This window comes from Leuciscus leuciscus (genome assembly GCF_965113295.1).
Source record: "Leuciscus leuciscus genome assembly, chromosome: 9".
NCBI classification, from domain to species: Eukaryota; Metazoa; Chordata; class Actinopteri; order Cypriniformes; family Leuciscidae; genus Leuciscus; species Leuciscus leuciscus.
In genome coordinates, this window is record NC_138733.1 from 19319636 (window position 1) to 19339546 (window position 19911).

General features: G+C 37.9%; 1 protein-coding gene across 1 annotated transcript in view; it reads right to left on the minus strand.

The window, feature by feature from the left end:
• LOC309506176 (uncharacterized protein) overlaps positions 1 to 19911 on the minus strand; it is a 27418-nt gene continuing 7507 nt past the window's right edge. Inside the window, exons 16-49 of the mRNA XM_082179783.1 lie at positions 19476 to 19696; positions 18716 to 18862; positions 18478 to 18642; positions 17953 to 18104; positions 17704 to 17872; positions 17513 to 17621; positions 15475 to 15614; positions 15189 to 15314; positions 14844 to 15023; positions 14021 to 14245; positions 13676 to 13802; positions 13263 to 13462; positions 12956 to 13168; positions 12278 to 12423; positions 12071 to 12198; positions 10790 to 10937; positions 10516 to 10648; positions 9125 to 9274; positions 8329 to 8455; positions 7845 to 8056; positions 7584 to 7746; positions 5373 to 5452; positions 5115 to 5275; positions 4910 to 5000; positions 4664 to 4815; positions 3769 to 3835; positions 3549 to 3686; positions 2884 to 3204; positions 2010 to 2113; positions 1834 to 1940; positions 1661 to 1740; positions 1530 to 1564; positions 1306 to 1437; positions 1 to 1187 (exon numbers count right to left, since the gene is read on the minus strand). Coding sequence (XP_082035909.1) covers positions 936 to 1187; positions 1306 to 1437; positions 1530 to 1564; positions 1661 to 1740; positions 1834 to 1940; positions 2010 to 2113; positions 2884 to 3204; positions 3549 to 3686; positions 3769 to 3835; positions 4664 to 4815; positions 4910 to 5000; positions 5115 to 5275; positions 5373 to 5452; positions 7584 to 7746; positions 7845 to 8056; positions 8329 to 8455; positions 9125 to 9274; positions 10516 to 10648; positions 10790 to 10937; positions 12071 to 12198; positions 12278 to 12423; positions 12956 to 13168; positions 13263 to 13462; positions 13676 to 13802; positions 14021 to 14245; positions 14844 to 15023; positions 15189 to 15314; positions 15475 to 15614; positions 17513 to 17621; positions 17704 to 17872; positions 17953 to 18104; positions 18478 to 18642; positions 18716 to 18862; positions 19476 to 19696 — 5101 coding nt within the window. The 3' untranslated portion in view covers positions 1 to 935. The remainder of the gene's footprint in view (positions 1188 to 1305; positions 1438 to 1529; positions 1565 to 1660; positions 1741 to 1833; positions 1941 to 2009; positions 2114 to 2883; positions 3205 to 3548; positions 3687 to 3768; positions 3836 to 4663; positions 4816 to 4909; positions 5001 to 5114; positions 5276 to 5372; positions 5453 to 7583; positions 7747 to 7844; positions 8057 to 8328; positions 8456 to 9124; positions 9275 to 10515; positions 10649 to 10789; positions 10938 to 12070; positions 12199 to 12277; positions 12424 to 12955; positions 13169 to 13262; positions 13463 to 13675; positions 13803 to 14020; positions 14246 to 14843; positions 15024 to 15188; positions 15315 to 15474; positions 15615 to 17512; positions 17622 to 17703; positions 17873 to 17952; positions 18105 to 18477; positions 18643 to 18715; positions 18863 to 19475; positions 19697 to 19911) is intronic.

The window sequence follows — 19911 nt, forward strand, 5'->3', positions numbered from 1 at the left end:
TTTTATTTAGGGCTAACAATCATTTTCAAAAATGAAGATAAACAATTTAAAAACACCAAAATTAAGTAAAGTCAGGAAGATATATTTTTAAAGAAATGAATACTTTTATTCAGCAAGGATGCATTAAATTGATCAAAAGTCATAGTAAAGACATTTTCATTGTTACAAATTATTTCAATTTTAAATAAATACAGTTTTATTTAAATGTTATTATACAGTTTTATTCAGCTGACTCTCAGCTGATTCACGTCTATACCTATAGGAATATGACGCCTATCACTGTATACATATATAAGCTCCTTCAGTATTATCAACAGCTATCACGTTTCTCAGGAGCGAATTACCCATCTCCATCTCCAGCTCCTCCTCTCGTCAGTCAGGATTTGGCATTCTGATTCCCCCTGAATCCGACTAAAATTCTCTAATTATGTAGTACATTAAAATGAATTCATGATATCTGCAATACATTCATGTTGGTTCTGTTCTTTTACCCTAAGGGGGGTTATTGCTGCTCTCCCTGCTCTTTTCCATGCTAGGCTGCATGAATGTGCAGGGAGTTCTTTCCCAGAACAGAACTATACTGCCAATCCTGACTGTATGCTAATTGTCAATCGTATTTGACGATAGTGGTCCTGACAGAAATATTAAGCAGAACAACTGTTTTCAACATTGATAATAATAATAAATGTTTTCTGAGCAGCAAATCATCATATTAGAATGATTTCTAAAGGATCATGTGACACTAATATATTATAATTTTAATATTTAACAGCATTACTGTTTTTACTGTATAACTTATCAAATAAATGCAGCCCTTGGTGAGCATAAGAAACATTTATAATAAAATCTTATCGACCTCACACTTCTGAAAGGTCCAAAGTGATTGTCGCTGGTACAGTAACTTGTAATATTAGGAATTTTTCCAACATTACTCCTCACGCAGTCACACGCTTTTCCTCATCTTTGTCCATGTGCTTGCTCTGCTTTTTCTTGTTGCTGGACTTCCCTGCGGCAGGCGTCTGTTTCTCTGGTTTACGTCTGCTGGGAGTCTGGCTGTCTTTCTGAGCGAGCACTTTGCTGTGATCTGCTCTGTCTTCATTAGGACTCAGTTTAGAAAGTCTGTCTCTCATCTCCTTCAGCCTCTGATCCACCGGACACTTCTGCAGCTCCAGCATTATCTGTTGCTCCTGAAAGCATGGGGAGTGTGAGAGACAGACAGAAGTGAGAAATACATGTTACAATGTAAATGCATTTGGCACCCCCTCCCACGTTGTGGGGGTTATAGGGGTCTCCACTGGCTGTTACCTGTAGTGGTTTGTCAAACTTGGACTCTTTTCTTTCCGGCGGGGTACGTATGAGCATTGCCCTGTGGAGTTCAGAGGAGAGCTGCTGGTGAACTTCATTAAGTCTGTTTATTTCTCTCTCCACACACAGCACCTGAAGCACATGGAGAGAAAAAATTGACATTTACATAGTTGTACACTCTTCAGAATAAATAAAACATAAGATGTAAAAGTGCATTCACTCACTGGGACTTGAGTCTTTAGGCCAGTTTGCCCTTGTCCTGCAACAATATACACAAAAGACCCAAAACTGTTAATATTTGCTAGGCTAAGAATGTTTTCAGTAAGGAGTTCTCATAAAACAAGTAATCCCTCACCATCTCCATGTCTATCTTTCAGAGGTGGTTTTAGTTCCTGCAGGAGCTGTTCCAGCTTGAAGTATTTATATACTTGAAGTCTAAAATCAATTGAGGAACTGAGTTAATATGTCCTTAATGTTCATGCTTTAATATGTTCTTGAAGTCAAATGCACCTTAGATTTGATACTAACCTCTCTGCCAGCAGGTGCTGTGAAAAATGGGTTTCAATAGGTATTTTTACACTGAAGAAGTTCTCTACTAATGTTCCAAAGGCCTCCGGTGTGTTTTCCTTGTCCATCTAACAAGTGAAAAAGTCTGTTATAGCTCTTCCTGGATTTCATATAAATATTTCAAACAGGTGCCTTACCTTTCCTTTCCTCTGGTCTTCAGTGAAAGAGTGATGAAACAACTGCATGCTTAACGCCGATATGGCCAAGTGGAAGGCTTTTATGAAGTCGAGAGATTTTGAACCTGTAAAAATTTAAATGGCAAAAGATTTTAACTTTTAATTTTGCCGCTCCTTAAGTTTGGAATACATTGCTGATGTCACTAAAATGTGATAACATCTCTCTACACTGTAAAAAGTGATCAGTTGACTTAACTTAAAAAAAGTGAGGAAACCCATTGCCTTAAAATGATTAAGTAAATTAAGTTAAGTGTTCATATGTGAATATAATATATGTGAATATTTAATTGTCTTATTTTGTGTCTTAGTATTTTTAAAATAAATTTTTCACTACTGTTCAAAAGTTTGAAGTCAATAATTTTTTTTTGGTTATACTTTATTTTTAAGGTGTCTGTGTTAGTGTAATTATACATTTAAGTACTGAGTAATAACAGTTAACTACATGTAATTACTATAGGGTTAGAGTTAGGTTTGGGGTTTGGTTTAGGGCTAGTCGCATGTAATTATGCATAATTTATAGTTATTACATCAGTAACTAAATGTAATGTGGACACTGTCAAATAAAGTGTTACCTTTTTTTAAGAAACTAATATTTTTATTTACCAAGGATGCATTAAATTAAATACCTCACAATATTACTGTATTTTTGATCAAATAAAGCTTTTGAACAGTAGTGTTTGTCCAGTATGCTTTTGATTTCAGACTGTCATTGTGAATAAGAATTCTTTACAATGACATGTCTTCTTAAATATTGACCTGTATTGTTAAATAAAAAAAGCTTTAGAGATATTTGAGTAGACAACTCTTTATGAAAGGATAGGGCAATCTCTCTTACCTGAGGTTATGTAGGCCATAGAGTGCAAGATAATGGAGATGAACTGGCCAGCATTTTGAAGCTTCTTCTCCAGTATGTACAGAATTTGATTGGCTGTGTCATAATAGAAGTCTTTATGGCAGTAGGCCAGCAGGTTATCACAGTGCGAGACTGGCACCGTCCTGGCCAACAGCAGTATGACAGGAGGGAAGTCACAAGCTCTGCTCAACAGACGCGAAACATGGCAGCCAAACAGGAAGACTGCGAAATGCTGGGGGGAAAGGTTGTCAAGGGCAACAGGGATCAGATGCGATGGAACACTCTCCGCTGGACTGATAATTACTGAAGGAGAAGAAAGCAGATGTAGATCATTACAAAACCCTGAAACGATTAGGAAACCTTACAATATACACAAAACAGACATTTGTGAGGGGATACAATTTATTATACTATATATATATATATATATATATATATATATATATATATATATATATATAATATTATTTTTTATATATATATTTGTATAAAATAGAATATGTTTTATATTTGTATTTCTTTGTTATATATCAGTATAATTAATTACTTTAGCTCATTGACATGAACAGTCTATTCAAAGTGCATTTCTATTTTAGCCCACTGAGCAGGATTAAATACTGAATCCAAAAGCACAAATGTGTACTGACCGTCCTCAGTCCTGGGCGTTTGGACAAGCGTCTGGAGAGATTCCTTTATCTCCTGCAGTGTTTTGGAGAGAGGCGTCAGAGATACAAACTTGGCCAGGTCCTCTTCACTCACACAGGGGATGGTGCTCTGCTGTTGACCTGACAGACGAGAGCATGTACTTTTAGCACAACAGCAGTCCTGGGGTGAAAGGTTGCAAACTGGTTTTTAACAAGGTCAAACCTGGCTCTGAGGAAGCTGCCTCTGTATCAGCACCCACTTTAAACTCAGGCATGTCTGAGGGTGAAAACTGTGAAATGATATCGAAACACTTATTGGGATAGTTCACCCACAAATGAACATTCACTATTTACTTATTCTTGTGTCGTTCCAAACCTGTACACTGTAAAAAAATTCTAACCTCTCCAAGTAAAAATTTTCTAGTGACTGGTCACATCTAAATTTTTTATTTGGCCCAAGTGCAATTCTTGTTGCAATAGTCTGTTAACATTGGCTCAATGAGAAATAATACGTCAGACTAACTGAAAAATTTAGATGTTATCAGTCACTAGAAATTTTTGACTTGGGGATGTAATTTTTTTTTACAGTGTATGACTTTCTTTCCTCTGTGGGACACAAAAGCTGTAAGCCATTTCGTGTATCATTTGTGAATGAATCATTAAAACTGGTTATGTAAACTGAATGAACTGATTTTTTTTAAAAGACAACCCAAAAGCAATGTTATTTTAGTATTATTTATATACTATTGTAGTATTTATAACGTTTTTCATCTAATATTTATAATTTATTCCAGCTTTATTTCAATTCACTAAAACAACACTGCCTGAAAGAAAGATTTGTTCACAAATCAAAAATAGTGCCAAATGGACCACTTTTATGATAAAACATGTGATCTGATCATAAAATGATAATAGCATAATTTTTGTGAGCATAATTTTTGAAGAACGACATTTGTCTCAAGGATAAGTAAATAATTACAGAATTTCAATTTTTGGGGCATCTATTCCTTTAATATCACTAAAATCATTACAGGTTTTTTTTTTTTACATTCAAACATTTTTACATTCATAGCTTATAAATTGGCTCTGTGTTGTTTTAATTGGTTTAAATGATTAACCTGAATGTATCTGGTGGGAAGTTCACTCTCTCGGATGTCTCTGTGGCTATTTATAGCTGTGCTGTCCTGTTGCTGCCAGACCTCCCCATTCATCCTGCACAGCACTCCCTCCAAAGATCTCAGCACGGCCTCCATCAGCCCCATCCACGGCTCTGGTGCAAACACAAATACTGTCACTGACCTGTGACTGTTAAGAATGCAGACACACATGTAAGGCGTTCAAGTTCAAGCAAACTGCTGTCTCACCATGAGCAGTTTCTCTTTTCATCAGAGTTTCACTGTCTAGTATTTTTTTCAACTGGTTCAGTTTTGAAGGTTCCATATTTTCTAGTGTGTCCTAAATTCAAGATGCAAAAGCTGATTAGTTATAGAGACTGCTTGTGTTATTTTTTATTTATTTAGATTTGAATGGATTTCTTATCTTCAATCGACTTTTCGTTTTCTGTCTTACCCTCAAAGCATCAATTTGCTGGCACATGTTCCTGTAAAACTCCTGTGTGTCTTTGCGATGCTTTGCCAGCTGGGATGCCAGATGTAAGTTCTGATCCTCTAACTTGTCATACAGCGTTTTCACATTGAACTCCTCCAGCTCCATTAGTGAAGTTCTGAAACCTTCACATGTTGGATCAATATGTGATTTGACAGAATTCACCAGAAGAATGTTTGTACATTTGTCAGCTTTCAGACATTTCAGATGATTGTCTGTTACCTCCTTTGCAAAGAGCAAGTTCCTCTGATTCTGCTCCCTCTCCCACCCCTCTCAGACCTAGAGGCTCAGAGCTGTCCAAACTACAACACAACACAGCACACTCAAAATTGCACCACGTGCTCAGTATGGTATTGATCGTTTGAAATGCTGCATGTGAATTTAGGCATCACAACATAATGTACATTATGAAAAATGGATATTAATTTTGAGATCTCCTAATGTATCACGGATATAAGACATTTAGCAGTACAACTGTTTTCAACATTGATAATAAAAAAAATGAAAATAAATTCTTGAGCAGCAAATCAGTATTTTAGAATGATTTCAGGAGGATCATGTGACACTGAAGACTGGAGTAATGATGCTGAAAATTCTGCTTTACAATCACAGGAATAAATTATTACATAATAAAATATTTTCAAATATAATAATAAATTGTTTAATAATATTACTGGTTTTACTGTATTTTTGATAAAATAGAGACAAGAGACTTTTGAAAATAAAAATTATATTGGTCAATATTTTATATTTAGTCAAAGTAAATTTCTTACATTTTTACATTACATTTTCTATTATTCACGTAAAGGGGCTATACTTTGTAGAATTCAGAAACCCTTGTTATTAGCATCACCGGTGGCCATTAAGTGAACTGCAACCAGCAACTTATTGCTTGTGCTCGCACTCATGTACTTGACCGTGATTCAATGCCCCGAAATACTCATGGTGAAGTTTTTTTTAATTCTTTGCTTAGAAGTAAACAGAAGTTGGAAACCTTTGCAGCGATATCAGATGCTGTCCACGCTGCTGAGAGCAATGTTTAGATGAATATGTAAATATGTGCTGCATGCTTTCCTCTCAATAACAAAATAAACAGCAAAAATGACAGTGGTGAGAAAGTAGCAGTTAAGAAAGCATCTGTTTATTGTGGATATGTTTGAACCATCTCTGCAATTCACTGGCATCATGTCGACAGATGAGGTAGGTCAAATTACACTGTTATGATAGTTTGATTATAAAGTATATTTGAGACCAGGCATAGACTATATAGATCTGGCTATATGAGACTATAGTTTTCAATTAATTCATTTTCTTTGCTTGACACATTGACATTACCGTACATAATAGGGGCTTTTGCACCGGAGGAACCATTTCATAGTTCCTAGAACTATTGGCGAAAGTACCCGGATGTCGGCGCATTCGCACAGCAGGAACTGAGGAGGGTCTAAACCAGCACTATAGGAACTATCAGTGACGTTAGTGTACGCGGATTGGCCGAAAGCACGCGAAACACCAGCACCCGACATTAAAAAAAAAAGCTATGTAAACACACAGATTATAGCCTATATATTTACTCCAGAAACTAACTCTACGAACATGGAAAACAGTGATAGATGGGCCTCTTAACCTTTACGCGGAGGAGAAAATCCAACTCAACTTTGAGGGGACCAAGCTAAACATGTATTCTGCTCAGCTAGCAACACTGGACATCAACCGCACGACATACGCTAAGATCGTTTCATATACTGCTTACTTTCTATGTATAACAGCTCTATCTCGTATTAGACAGGACTGTTAGACAGATTGTAAACTAATGAACACAGAATATGCAGGCACTTACGTCACTTCTAAGTTCCTACTGGCTGTGCGAATGCAACAGGAAAACGTTCCTAGGGGAACCATTAGTTCTCGGGGAACCACCCTGGTGGCTAGTTCCTAGAACTAAGTTCCTAGAACTATCCGGTGTGAAAGCCCCTTATAGCTCTTTCAGCATTATCCTGAACATTGTATAAACATAGAATGGAAGAGAGGCTCTCGGGAGCGCACGTAAACGTCACATCCTTTTGATTTTCCAGGCAAAAACGTCTTGAGTCCTTCACATAAAAATCAGTCTACATGCTTTCATAGACAACCTAGGAAGTAGGGGTTGTCAATAAAAAAGTGATTATTATATGAAAATTCTTACATATAGCCCCTTTAATGTAGATCTTTAATAAAAGTAATAATTTGATAAGAATGTTAAATGTAATCTATTGCAAATCTCAAAATGTATATATATATTTTCATAATGTAAATTAACATGTAGTGTTTCAAACGACTGATTTTAGCGTTATCAGAATTGAAATATTGGTGCATCCCTAGTATTCTTGCACGTTCTAGTGAACATGCTTGTAACAAACACCAAGAAACCTGAGCAATTAGCAGTTGACTTACCCGTCTATATTAAAAACATATTCAATAGGAACACTGGGTTCACCCAAGCTGCGCCACTTGGGCTTTGGCCTCCCTCGAGCGATGAGGCTGGACCGATTAGGCCTCAAGACAAGAGCAGAGGCTGTCAACACTATTATCAACAACACCAGCAGAAACAAGATCCCTATGGAGAAATACCAAGCACAGTATGTTAAGCATTCCTGTTGGCAAGAAAAATGCAACTTTCTATTTTAAATGCATCATAAGCTCCTCTTGGTTCACCTGTGATGAGCCCCCAGTCTGGAAGCAGGTTTAAGCTGTGTTGTTTGACAATCCCATGTCGCACTAGCTGTGCGGGGGTCGTGGGCTGGAACGAGGCTGTGGTGGGGTTACACTCAGAGCCCTGCTCACTCACGACTACTATCAGACTCCAGTCCGGCACTGCGTTATCCAGGAACACATACTTTCCCGGCTCCATGAACACATGTGCAAATCTATTAAGACAAATCACATGAAGATCAGATGCAGATGGGTGGTGGGGGCTTTTATAATTCTCAGGGGGGCTTGCGGTTGAAATCGTGTTCCGGGGGGTGGGGGTTGTGTCCCCTCGGTTGAAATCGCATTCGGATTAGATCGCTTTGCGGTTTAAATTGCATTCCAGGTGTGGGATGGAGGGGTTCAGATCACCATAGGAGGGCTAAGTCCCCCCAAGCCCCCGCATGAAGCCAGGCCTGAAGCTAAATGTGATATTTCTATCTATTTTTACCTGCTGGAATTTAGCTGTGTGTGTATGACGAGATGCTGCAGACGTCTGAAGGACCCAAAATCCCAGCCAGGGTTACTGCTGAACAGGTGGTCCTTCTGGTATACTGGGAAGTGACTGTGGTGGCGGTCTAAATTGACAGGATGAGATGAAACATGCATACATGTACACTGAAAAAAAAATTGTAACTTGAAATGAACATCTAAATGAAAGGTTTTACTGTACTAAAGCATAAAATACCATAAATATGTTTGCACAGATTTAAGAAACATGCTAAGTTCAAATACTTGTTTCTCTGAAAAACAATGTAACAGCCATTTATTCTATTTTGAAATGTGCGTTCCTTGTGGAAATTTACATTTCAATTTCGACACCCCGGGTTGCCAGTTGGCGGAAAACACAGCGATGGAAGCCAGCAAACAAACTGGGACAGAGATCGCAAATTCTACCCGACCTAAAACGCCTCGGCAATAAAAAACATTGCAAACTGTAAGGCTCATCACTTTCCATTATCAATAATGCAAATTTTTATTCGGTGTCCTCAATCTGGCAACCCATGTGAGTGTTGAAAGAAATAACTCTCCAATATTTTGAATTTGGACTGCAGTTCCCAGTTCAACCGCTAGCTGTCAATATTACATATAGTGCACCTTTAACTGATTTCGTTGAAGTCAAAAACATGATTTAATATCGCTGAATCAACTTAAATTCATAATTTTTTGTTTTTACGGGTTAAATCAGGTAGAAATAGCTCCTTAAGGTAAAAATGACAGGTTACCACTTTTTAACAAAGCCATACCAATGTGGTTGATCGTGAGCTGAAAGATGAGCATGTCGTTTGGGGACAGACATGCTATGGGATTTGGAATCCGTGGAAGAGGCGCTGAAACCTCATTCTGATCAGCATGTCTTCTCCTCCTGTAATCTCTCTCCAGAATTTCAACTGGTTCTGAAAGGAAATACCACAACAAGCATTTAAGTTTTATGATTTGGGCCGGGTTTCCCGATAACGATGTATCTTAGCTCTTAAGAGCGCTCTCTACGTGCAAGGTTACGAATGCTCGCAGCAATTCCACGATCGTTTCCCAAAAATGCACTTAACATGAACGCGCGAGAACGCGTTTTACGCGCTACTTAAGAGTCGCTGTCCATTCGCGAAGTGCTGAAATATAACCTTATATGGAATCGTATTCTGAACGTTTAGCCTTAATTATTAGATTTACCTAATAGGGCTAATCATCATCTGTGGATTATCAATCAAGACAAGTCTAAAGTCTACATTCAGGCGGAGATAGCCTACTGACTAAATGTATGAACAAAAAAACAAACAAGAAAAGATACCTTTCAAAAAAGATTAAATTAATGTAGGCCTAATTTTAGAGGAGATAGAGCGAAAACAAAGATGTTATTTTTAACAGATTTAAAGGACACCATACAAATAAGGAAAAACAAAACATCTGGGTGGACATTGCAAACTAACTGCAACCCGGGGTGTTCAAAGATCGAGGAAGGTGGTCTGCAAAAAATGCCCAATACATGGCTGGTTTTCGTGCACGTCAGCAAGTCATTGACAGATTTTTTTTTATTTTTTATTCATTCATATTTTGCCCAGTCTTTGAAACATATTTCCCACATTACTTCGTTATTTTATGATTATTTTTTTTGTTCATTCATTTAATTTAGATGTGTATTTTTTTCTTCCCTTTTTTATTATTTAATTTATACATTCATTTAAACAAAAAACAAGTACGATAAAGTGTACAATAAAAAAGTACAATCAAAACCTTATATTTGTACTCACTTTGCAGTGTAATCTATTAAATCTAGATAAAAGTGTAATCTGCCGTTTGTCCTGCAGGTGACCTCATAAATCTGTCTTCTTACGATGCACTTGGGGATTTACGATTACTCCAGAGCACTCGTAGATCTACGGTGATTTTTAAGTGCTACTTAAGTTACGATGCTTTTGGGAAACAGACCGTAATATTAAGATCAGTCATACGATCGTTTTTACGAACTACTTAGGCTTACTATGCTTTTGTGAAACGCAGCCCAGGACAATCTTGATGAAAGACATACAAGCTTATCATTAAGTGTGGGTTTGGACCTGTACTTATAGATGCTTGGGCAAAATGTTTGAGTCTGTAGGTTAGATCAACACAGTGGTGAGCAAAAGCACTGTCAGCTTACCTGACATTAAAGAGTCAATGAGCACAGGGTCTTTTAAAATCCAACCAAAGACTCCCTCGGGAGCAAACTGGACAAAGTGGATCCTTCCAATGTTCTTGACGTGAACATCAGGTCCTAGTACATCTATCATATTCTGAGTGAGGAATGAAACAAAGTTATACTGAGGATGAGTTGACATCACTAAGCACAGGCTCTTCTATCACTATAACAACTGATACATATTAATAATGAATCCTCTTTCTAAAACAAACAGCTGATAAAGTCCAGAACTCGCCCTGCTCCAGGTTTTGCTTTCATCTGTGGCTTTGATTCTCAACAGCAGCTGTCCCTCTGTATCCAGCCTGGCAGAGAGCACCGGTAGTGTGGACATGCATGAAGAGTTACACAGCTCCTCCACTGACACGTACCTCTCACAGTGACAACTGAAGAAAAACATCACATAAACTTATCATGATAACGTTTTTATGAGGGTCAGCTCAATATGTTAGGGATAATGTGCAGTTAGATGGTCATTATCACAAAATAAACCCAGACAGGGTGGTCTTGTATTGTCATGAAGGGATTTATTTTACGTTAATGACCAGCTGCCTGTAAATGATTCTGCTTATTTAAATTAAATAAATAAACATGAAATATTGATCCAAAAATTATTTAGTATTTATGCAACTAGCACAGCATATAATATTTGGTTATCAGTGACAATCGTCAAATATGCACGTATCAATCAGAATCAAGTATTACAGAGAGCCGTGTAGTAATAATTTATAAATCATACACTTACAATAAAGTTCAGTTTGTTAACGTAAGTTAATGCCTTAGGTATTAACTTAGGTATTATTGCATAAGGTTATTATAAACTAATAATAATTTTTTTACAGAATTTAAAAATGTATGCAAAATAATTTAGCAAATATACTATTAGCCATTATTTTTCTTATCATAATACATTGTTCATTTATACAACTGTTAAAAATATTAATGTACAATACCTTTCAAAAGTTTGGGGTCAGTAAGATTTTTATTATGCTCAGCAAGGCAGCATTTATTTGATCAGAAATACAGTAAAAATAAATATTATTACAAATTAAAACACCTATTTTCTTTTTAATATATTCTAAAATCTATGTAAAATGTATTCCTGTGGTGGCAAAACTGAATTTTCTGCAGCATTCCTCCAGTCTTCAGTGTCACATGAACGTTCAGAATTCATTCTAATAGGCTGATTTGGTTTGATTTGAGTTGTGCTGCTTATTATTTTTGTGGAAACTGTGATACATTTTTTCGGATTCTTTGATAAATAGAAAGAATTGAAATATAAATCTTTTGTAACAATCTAAAAGTCTTTACCATCATTTCTGATTAATTTAATGCATCCTTGCTGAATAAAAGTATTACTTTTATAAAATAAAATGTTTTACTGACCTCAAACTTTTGAATGGTAGTGTATGGAGTATTTAGCATAAAAATTAAAATGATTGTCAAATCAAAGTGTTAACATAATAATACACAGAAGACCTCATTGGAACAGTATGTGTAGCACTGTATGTGAACTTACATGCCCATCCCTACATCCAAAGTCCCTCCCTGAGGTCCACACGTAACATTACAGGAGTAGGTGGATGGGACGACACATTCCAGCGTAGAGGCCAGCCTCACTTGACCTGCCCAACAGCGCTTCTTTACCTTCACAGAATGAAGAGCTCCTTACTGTCTTATCACACAGTTATATGAAAGAGACATAGAGCTAAAGTACACATCTTACCTCAGGCTGACAGTCCAGTTCACTATCTGCAGTGAAGCTTTTTAAGTCCAATTGATTGTAGAAGACAAAACCGGTCTTACACAAGCATGACCCATCCGAGTGCTGAAACGCACGGTTTTTGCCAATGCAGGTACAAGAGGACGCCCCTATGAAAAGAATCAAAGAATCCATGGTCTCTGATTGTTTTTTAAGAGTATAAAGGGCCATTCACCCAGAACATGTTTTTGCTTTCTACTGTGCTAATTTAGTCAGCAATAAATCTAGAGAGAAGCATTTTTCTAAATAGATGCACTGTATTACATATTCATTATATTTTACTTAACCTGTTGTCTTCATTATTTAATGTATTTTTGAATAAATCTGTCACGAAAACAAGTTTTTCTTACAAACACCATTTAAATGTTTCTATCTCAACAATTAACTGAATTAGAAACATCATTATATCATTAAAAGGTTTATATAAAAACTGTGCAATTTAAATGTTTACATACAACTCTTTGTTTTTGGCTAAATGAACATTTTAATTTCGATGTCAGTACAAAATGTATTTTGATGCATCAGTATTTATTTTTTTATTCCACTAACCTGCATCTTTTTTTTGAGGCAAAAACATATTCAGTGTGAATGTCCCCTAAGGCTTGACAAAATATCCTTTAGTTTTCTAAAACACATTCTGACCTGCATCTGAAGTGGAAGAACTCCCACAGGGGAAACAGGCTCTCTGGGCGTGCAAGTGATTGAAGGTGCCTGGTGGGCATTTGTGACATTCCTCAAGTGATTCTGCACTAGTGCGGTTTCCATATGATCCAGGCGGGCAGGGAACAGGCTCAGAGCTGCCTTGTGGACAAACGTACCCTACTGGACAGGATTGATCACCATAATGGTGTGAGCCTAGTAAACAGATCATTAAATTAGTTAACATAATCAATCAGTGCTGCTTTTGTTAGTCTATTTGATTGTAATTTGGGAGTTCTTCAATGCTGACCCGGAGGGCAGTGATGTCCTGGAGGGCAGAGGAGGCACTGGAGGTGAGGGGACCAACGAGGCCGATAGGTGCCGGCCCCACACATCACACAGCTGCTCTCCTGAGACTTCCTCAGTCCACTGGTGTTCAGCGGCATCCAGCCGTCCGGACAGGACAGCATAGCAGAGCTGTGTGCTGGACAGTAGTGTGGAAAAGTACATCTGCAAAAGGAGATCATTTTGTTTTAATCATGTTTACATTTAATTACTAGTGTTTTTAAAGATGAACTTTAAATGAGCATTATATGACGACAAACATAAAAATGTAAAAAAATGGAGCATCACAATTACATATCCAATTTCAAAAATGTCTAATATCGCCCATAACCGATATGGTCCCGATATATCGTCCATTCCTAATTGGTTGGTGCTTACACTTGCTTTGGTGAGCTGTAGGTGTGAGATCCTTCAGGACAGTAGTATCCTGCAGGACACGGTCTGGGCTCTCCTGTCTGGGGTCTACAGTATGAACCAGCTCTGCAAGGGATCTCTGTCACTGAGCCTGTATGATGGATCACTTTACTATACTTAACAGTTATACTTTACTATACTTAACTTTACTATACTTAAATTATTTTAATTTAATACTGTGAAGCTGCTTTGATACAATCTGTATTGTGAAAAGCGCTATACAAATAAACTTGACTTGACTTGACTTGACTTATAATATGCCTTATATGAAATTTTCAGTGCACTTGTAAATATGAATGATGCACCTACCTGCAGGACATTCATAAGAAGCTCGGCATGGGATGCCTGCTGTATTAGGCTGGCCTGTGGTGCGAGGGTCTGGGCAGTAGGTTCCAGGAGGGCAAAGCTCGCACTGGCTGACAGCAGCTGCCCCGGCCTGTGCCCTCATAGTGCCTGCAGGGCAGGACACTGGGAAACCTGTCCCACTGCACCAATGACCCGGTGGGCAAAGGAAGCTTGAGAAATCAGTGAGCCCTGAAAACAGTTAATATAGTTTACTGATGAAAGGAACAAAACGATAATCTAGACAATCATTTTGAACATATAAAAGAAATGGTTATACAAGGATATATAGATATGGTATATTATATACATTTTGGGATCAGTGCGATTTTTTAATAAGTTTCTTATGCTCACCAAGGCTAAATTTATTTGATAAAAATACAGTAAAAGTGTAATATTTTGAAATATATTATGCAGCAATTTCTCCAGTCTTCTGTGCCACATGATCCTTCAGAAATAATTCTAATATGCTTATTTGGTGCTCCAATTATTTATTTGTTTTATCATTATGTTGAAAACAGTTGTGCTTCGTAATTTTTTTGTGGAAAAAAAATCAGATTCCTTAATGAATAGAAAGTTCAAAAGATTTTATCTGAAATTGACATCTATAATGTAACTGTAAATGAAATTATAAATCTCTTTACTGTCACTTTTAATCAATTTAATGTGTTCTTGCTGAATAAAATTATCAATGTCTTTAAAAAAAAAAAAGTACTGACCCCAAACTTTTGAAAGGTAGTGTACATAAATATACGATTATATATAGTATGTTATATATGGTATGTCAGACCTGAGGAGTTACAAAAAGTGCCAGGTGGGCAGGTGAGACAGTCTCCCTTGCTCCCTGCCCCAGATGTGGGCCTGTATGTGAATGGGGGACATTTTCTGGGCCCGGGCCGCCCCTCAGACTCATAATCAGCTATGCCATCACAGTAATAGCCTGGTGGACACAAGCGTGGGATGGGATCACCTATAAGAGGGCAGAAAGCAAAAGGATACTTATTTTTTCATTCTAATGGATGTAGCAACATGCAAAACTACTTTATATAAGTATATACTAAGTATACACTACATGGACATCTGTCAGGTAATCAAACATACAGTATTTACACATAGCATTTAGCAACTGACATACCCTCTAAGCACCATTGTCTTGGAGGACAAAGCAAACAGTTATGTACAGCACTTGCTCCAGGGGTTTCTCTTATAGTGTTGGCAGGACAAGATAAAGGTTCCTCAGTACCTTCAGGGCAATAAAAGCCTGTCCAAATAAACAACACCAGGAGTAAACACACACTCTGAACACCTACAGATTAAATATCTCAGATTTATAAACAAATAAGATTCTTAATCCCTTTATTCATGTTTTAAGACTCTTCATCGGATTCATTGAAGGGTTTAGAGGAAGCTGAATAACGTACCAGCGGGACATGGTCCAGCACACTGCGCTCCCCACTCACACTGGTCCCTGTTGAGAAGAAAAGCCGCCTGAGGGGTGAACTCTGAACTGCCAGAGATGCACACAAATCCAGCAGCACACAGACCTTTGACCTGTCCAGCCCTGAGGAATAAGCAGACAAAAAAAACCATCAAATTCATCAAATTTTCATTACATTCAGAAAAAATTTGATGTATGTCCACAAATTACACAATCGTTAAAAAATGTGGGGTCAGTAAGATTATTTTGGGGAAAAAAAGAATCCTTTTATAGTTTGCAAGGATGCATTCAATTGATCACAAGTGATCATACATGTATAATGTTACAAAATATTTATATTAAATATAAATTATGTTTTTTTGAACTTTCTATTCATCAAAGAATCCTGTAAAAATTGCATCATGGTTTCCACAAACATATTAAGCAGCACGTCTGTTTTCAACATTCATAATAAAAAATGTTTCTTGAGCTCCAAATCTGTATTTTAGAATGATTTCTGAAAGACCATGTGACACTGAAGACTGTAATGTAATGGCTGCTGAAAATTCAGCTTTGCCATCACAGGAATAAATGTAAATAATTTTTCAAATATATTAGTGGCAAGCAGGGTGGGGCAGAGAGCCGTGAGAATGACGCGAGTCTTATGTGCCCCCATGGCGGCAGACTCTGCTCAGCCCATACACGATGGCACTGTGGAGGGCTCTTTGACAGTGCATTCCTCCTTCTTCCCAGGATTCGGCACCACTATAATAATGTTTAAGTTCAGGGAAGGAGGCGTGAACCAGCAAATTATCAACGTATCTTTAATTCACAAAATAAACAAACAACAAAACCGGCAGCCCCTCACAGACGACTGCCGCATAAACTAAAACCATGGTTTCCTACACATTTTCAATTTCAAAATTTCCAGATTCAAATTTCCAAACCGCTCAGTAGATTTTTCACATTGTATTTTACATTAATGTTTCATACAGCATTATATTTATGCATATAGTACAATAATCTGTAAATATTTTAATACTGTAATTGTGATCTGATGTTGCATGATCAACAAAGAGCAAAGAACAGTCTAAATTAAATGATTGTTTGCTCCTGTATCTGTTGCTGGGTTGAGTTGCACACACACACATTCGTTTAGTGAAATTCAAAAGAGACTCGCTTACGGTAAAGGCAAACCGTTTTGTGTAATGAAAATGTGCGCCCTGAATTCATTCAGTCATGTTCGAAAATATGCCATAAAACCACTCTGCTTGTATGATAAATATGTTTTTAGAAATTCGTAAAAAAAAATTGAAAACCTAATGGGGCAATAGTCTGAACAGAGATTCCACACTTGGAAATTACTCAAATCAAATTCCATACTTTTCCAAACTGTGTAGGAACCCTGTTAAACAAAACAAGAACATAAAGTCCAGGCCTGGTCCTCTCTCATCCTCCACTGTCGTCACTTCGGGAGCTCCTCCGTGGGACCCGAGACCAGTGTGGCATGCAGGTGACGCTCATAAACACTCATGCCATAGGCCTCACTCTAACGACTCTCTGACCCATCCCGCTTGCCACAATATTAAAATAGAAAACAGTTGTCGGCGCCAACAGCCTCGTGGGCAGCGTGCCGGCATATAGCGCCGGTGCGCTTCAGGCGACCAGAGTTCGAGTCCCAGCTTGCGAACCTTTCCCGATCCCGTCCCCCTCGCTTCCTGTCCACTCTCTATACTATCAAAATAAAGGCAAAAAAAATTTACCTTAAATAATTTTTTTTTTTTAAACAGTTATTTTCAAGTGTAACAATATTTCACAATATAACTTTTTTTTATGTATTTTTGAATGAATAAATGCTTTTTGATAAGCAAAAGATTAAGATTTTTTCCCCCAAAAAAACGATTTTTCAAAAAACATTCTATAAAATCTTACCAACCTCAAATTGTAGGTGGATAAAATAAACTAGTGAGAGATAGTAAAGTGTCCTTTAAGTATTTTCTAATAGTTGAAGAAACACCCTTATATATGATCTGTAGACGTACTTGCAGAACTTTCCTGGTGGACACGGCAAACACTCTCTCTCCTCCTGCAGACCCCTAACCTCAGGTGGGGTGTATGTGCCATTTGGACAAGGCTGAGGAACCATTGTGGCTGCAATTAAAAGCACAATCGGATAATGTAAATGTACCAATGACACCATGGAGAGTTACAGCAGCATGAGGTTACGGGTTACCCGCAGGGCAGTAGGAATGTGGCGGGCATGGCCGGGGGTCTCCAATAATTGCCTCCTCACAGTAATAGCCTGGACGGCAGGGGATGCAGTTATCCGAGCCTGGATTCGGTTGGTACTGTCCCGTGGGGCATGGCAAGGCCAGGGGTGAACCCAAGGGACAATAATGACCCTGAGAAAGCAAAACCTGTCAGTCAGGCTGCTAGGCTCAGATTGAAAATGGATAGAAGGTGTAAAGGAGGCCGAACTGACCTTAGGGCATAGGAAGGCATGTGGGGTGGTGGAGGAGAAGTCTATGGGGCAGTAAAAGCCAGCAGCACAGGGCCCAGATGGAGCATTCAGGCCCTCGCTAGCACAATAATGCCCTGCTGGGCAAGGAAGACAGCTTTCTATGGAGTAACCCCCTGTGGGCAGGTCAATAAATAGTTACATTATAAACACAAATCACAGTATATTAGTAAATAAAATATTAATGTGCAAAAGGTTCTAAAGAATATGGGAAGGGCAACATTTAGATGGATGTGAATAATTTGAAAAGTATATTGCTAGAGTGCATTTTAAGATTGTTGCTTTAAGCTACACAGTCTATTGTTTTTGCTAGCTCATTTATTTTGATGCTCTGTTGCGCTCACCCTGTTAAATTATTCATTTGCATCTAAAAGCTGCTCCTTTAGTGGTTTTTCTACGCGTATAATAACTGCCCCTTGAACTGCTTTAACATGAGGCTCTAAATGTTTTATAGATTATATTCAAATAAATGTGTCGGTCTGCACACACCGGTGAGGTTACGAATGCTGCCTGCTGGGCAGGGCAGAGGCATTAGGGTCCCAGAAGGGCAAAAGTGACCACGTGGGCAGGGGCCATTCCGGAGGTAGCCAGTCGTATTCAGAGGTGCAGGATTTGGAGACCCTCCTTGGCAGAAATAACCTTGCTGGCACTGGCCTACAAACAAAACAACAATTAGTACATATGATACAGTCACTGACCAAAACCAAAGTGTGGGATGGTATCAGACCCTGTGGTTGTGATGTTCCAGGTGAACTGCAGTAGAGGCCAGTAGGGCAGGGCACACAGGCAGCCTCTGACTGAGCCCTTGTAACCTGTCCCAGTGTGCCCACAGGGCAGGGTACAGCTGCAGCAGTGCCAACAGGGCAAAAATGACCTGATGCAACACAGAAAAGACAGCAGACTGTGAGCAAACATAATAGCATATACTGTACACTACCGTTCAAAAGTTTAAAAAAAGAAAGAAAAAAAAAAGAAATTAATAATTTTATTCAGTAAGGATGTATTAAATTTATCAAAAATAACATAAATAATGTCACAAAAAAAATAAATTTAAGGTAAATGCTAAAAACCTTTTATTCAATAAAGAATTTTGGGAGGGAAATGTAATAAGGTTTCCACAAAAAATATTATACAAAATCAGCATATTAGATTGATTTCTGAGGGATCATGTGATACTGAAGACTGGAGTAATAATGATGCTGAAATTTTAGCTTTGCCATTACAGGAATAAATTACATTTTAAAATATATTAAAATACAAAAATATTATGTATACGTAAATTGTACGAATATTTCACAATATTACAGTTTTTTCTGTTCAAATAAATGCAGCCCTGGTCAACATAATTTACTTTTTTTTTTACATTTAAAAATCTTACTGACCACAAACTTTTTAACAGCAGTGTCTTATTTTAATTTGTAGCAGAATGGAAAGACATAATTAATTACTCATTATCCATCATAATCTCAGACCTGGGCTGGACTCACCCATGGGACATGGAGAAGGCTCCTGTGTGCCAGGGGAAGGACACATAGTGCCAGCTGGGCATGAGAGACAGTGGGCGGCACCAGGAGCACTGCTATATGTGCCAGGCTTACATGGCACTTCCAATGGAGCTCCGATGGGGCAACTATGTCCGCTCGGACAAACATAACCCTGTAGTCCATCTACTGGTCGAGCACTACGACTGCCGTTCATACAAACATATCTGTGAGGGGACAAATAAGGCTGTCACAAACTATATACAAAAATAAAATCATTATTTTATAATTATATGCCAGATTTTGGATGCCAAATGTTTGTAGAATCCTCCTCCACTGATAGAAATGAGCCAGTCGCAAAAGCACTTCACTGCCACTCCACTGTATCTGTTTTCATTACTGACCACAACTGGATAGAAACTGGATCCACATAGTCATTTTA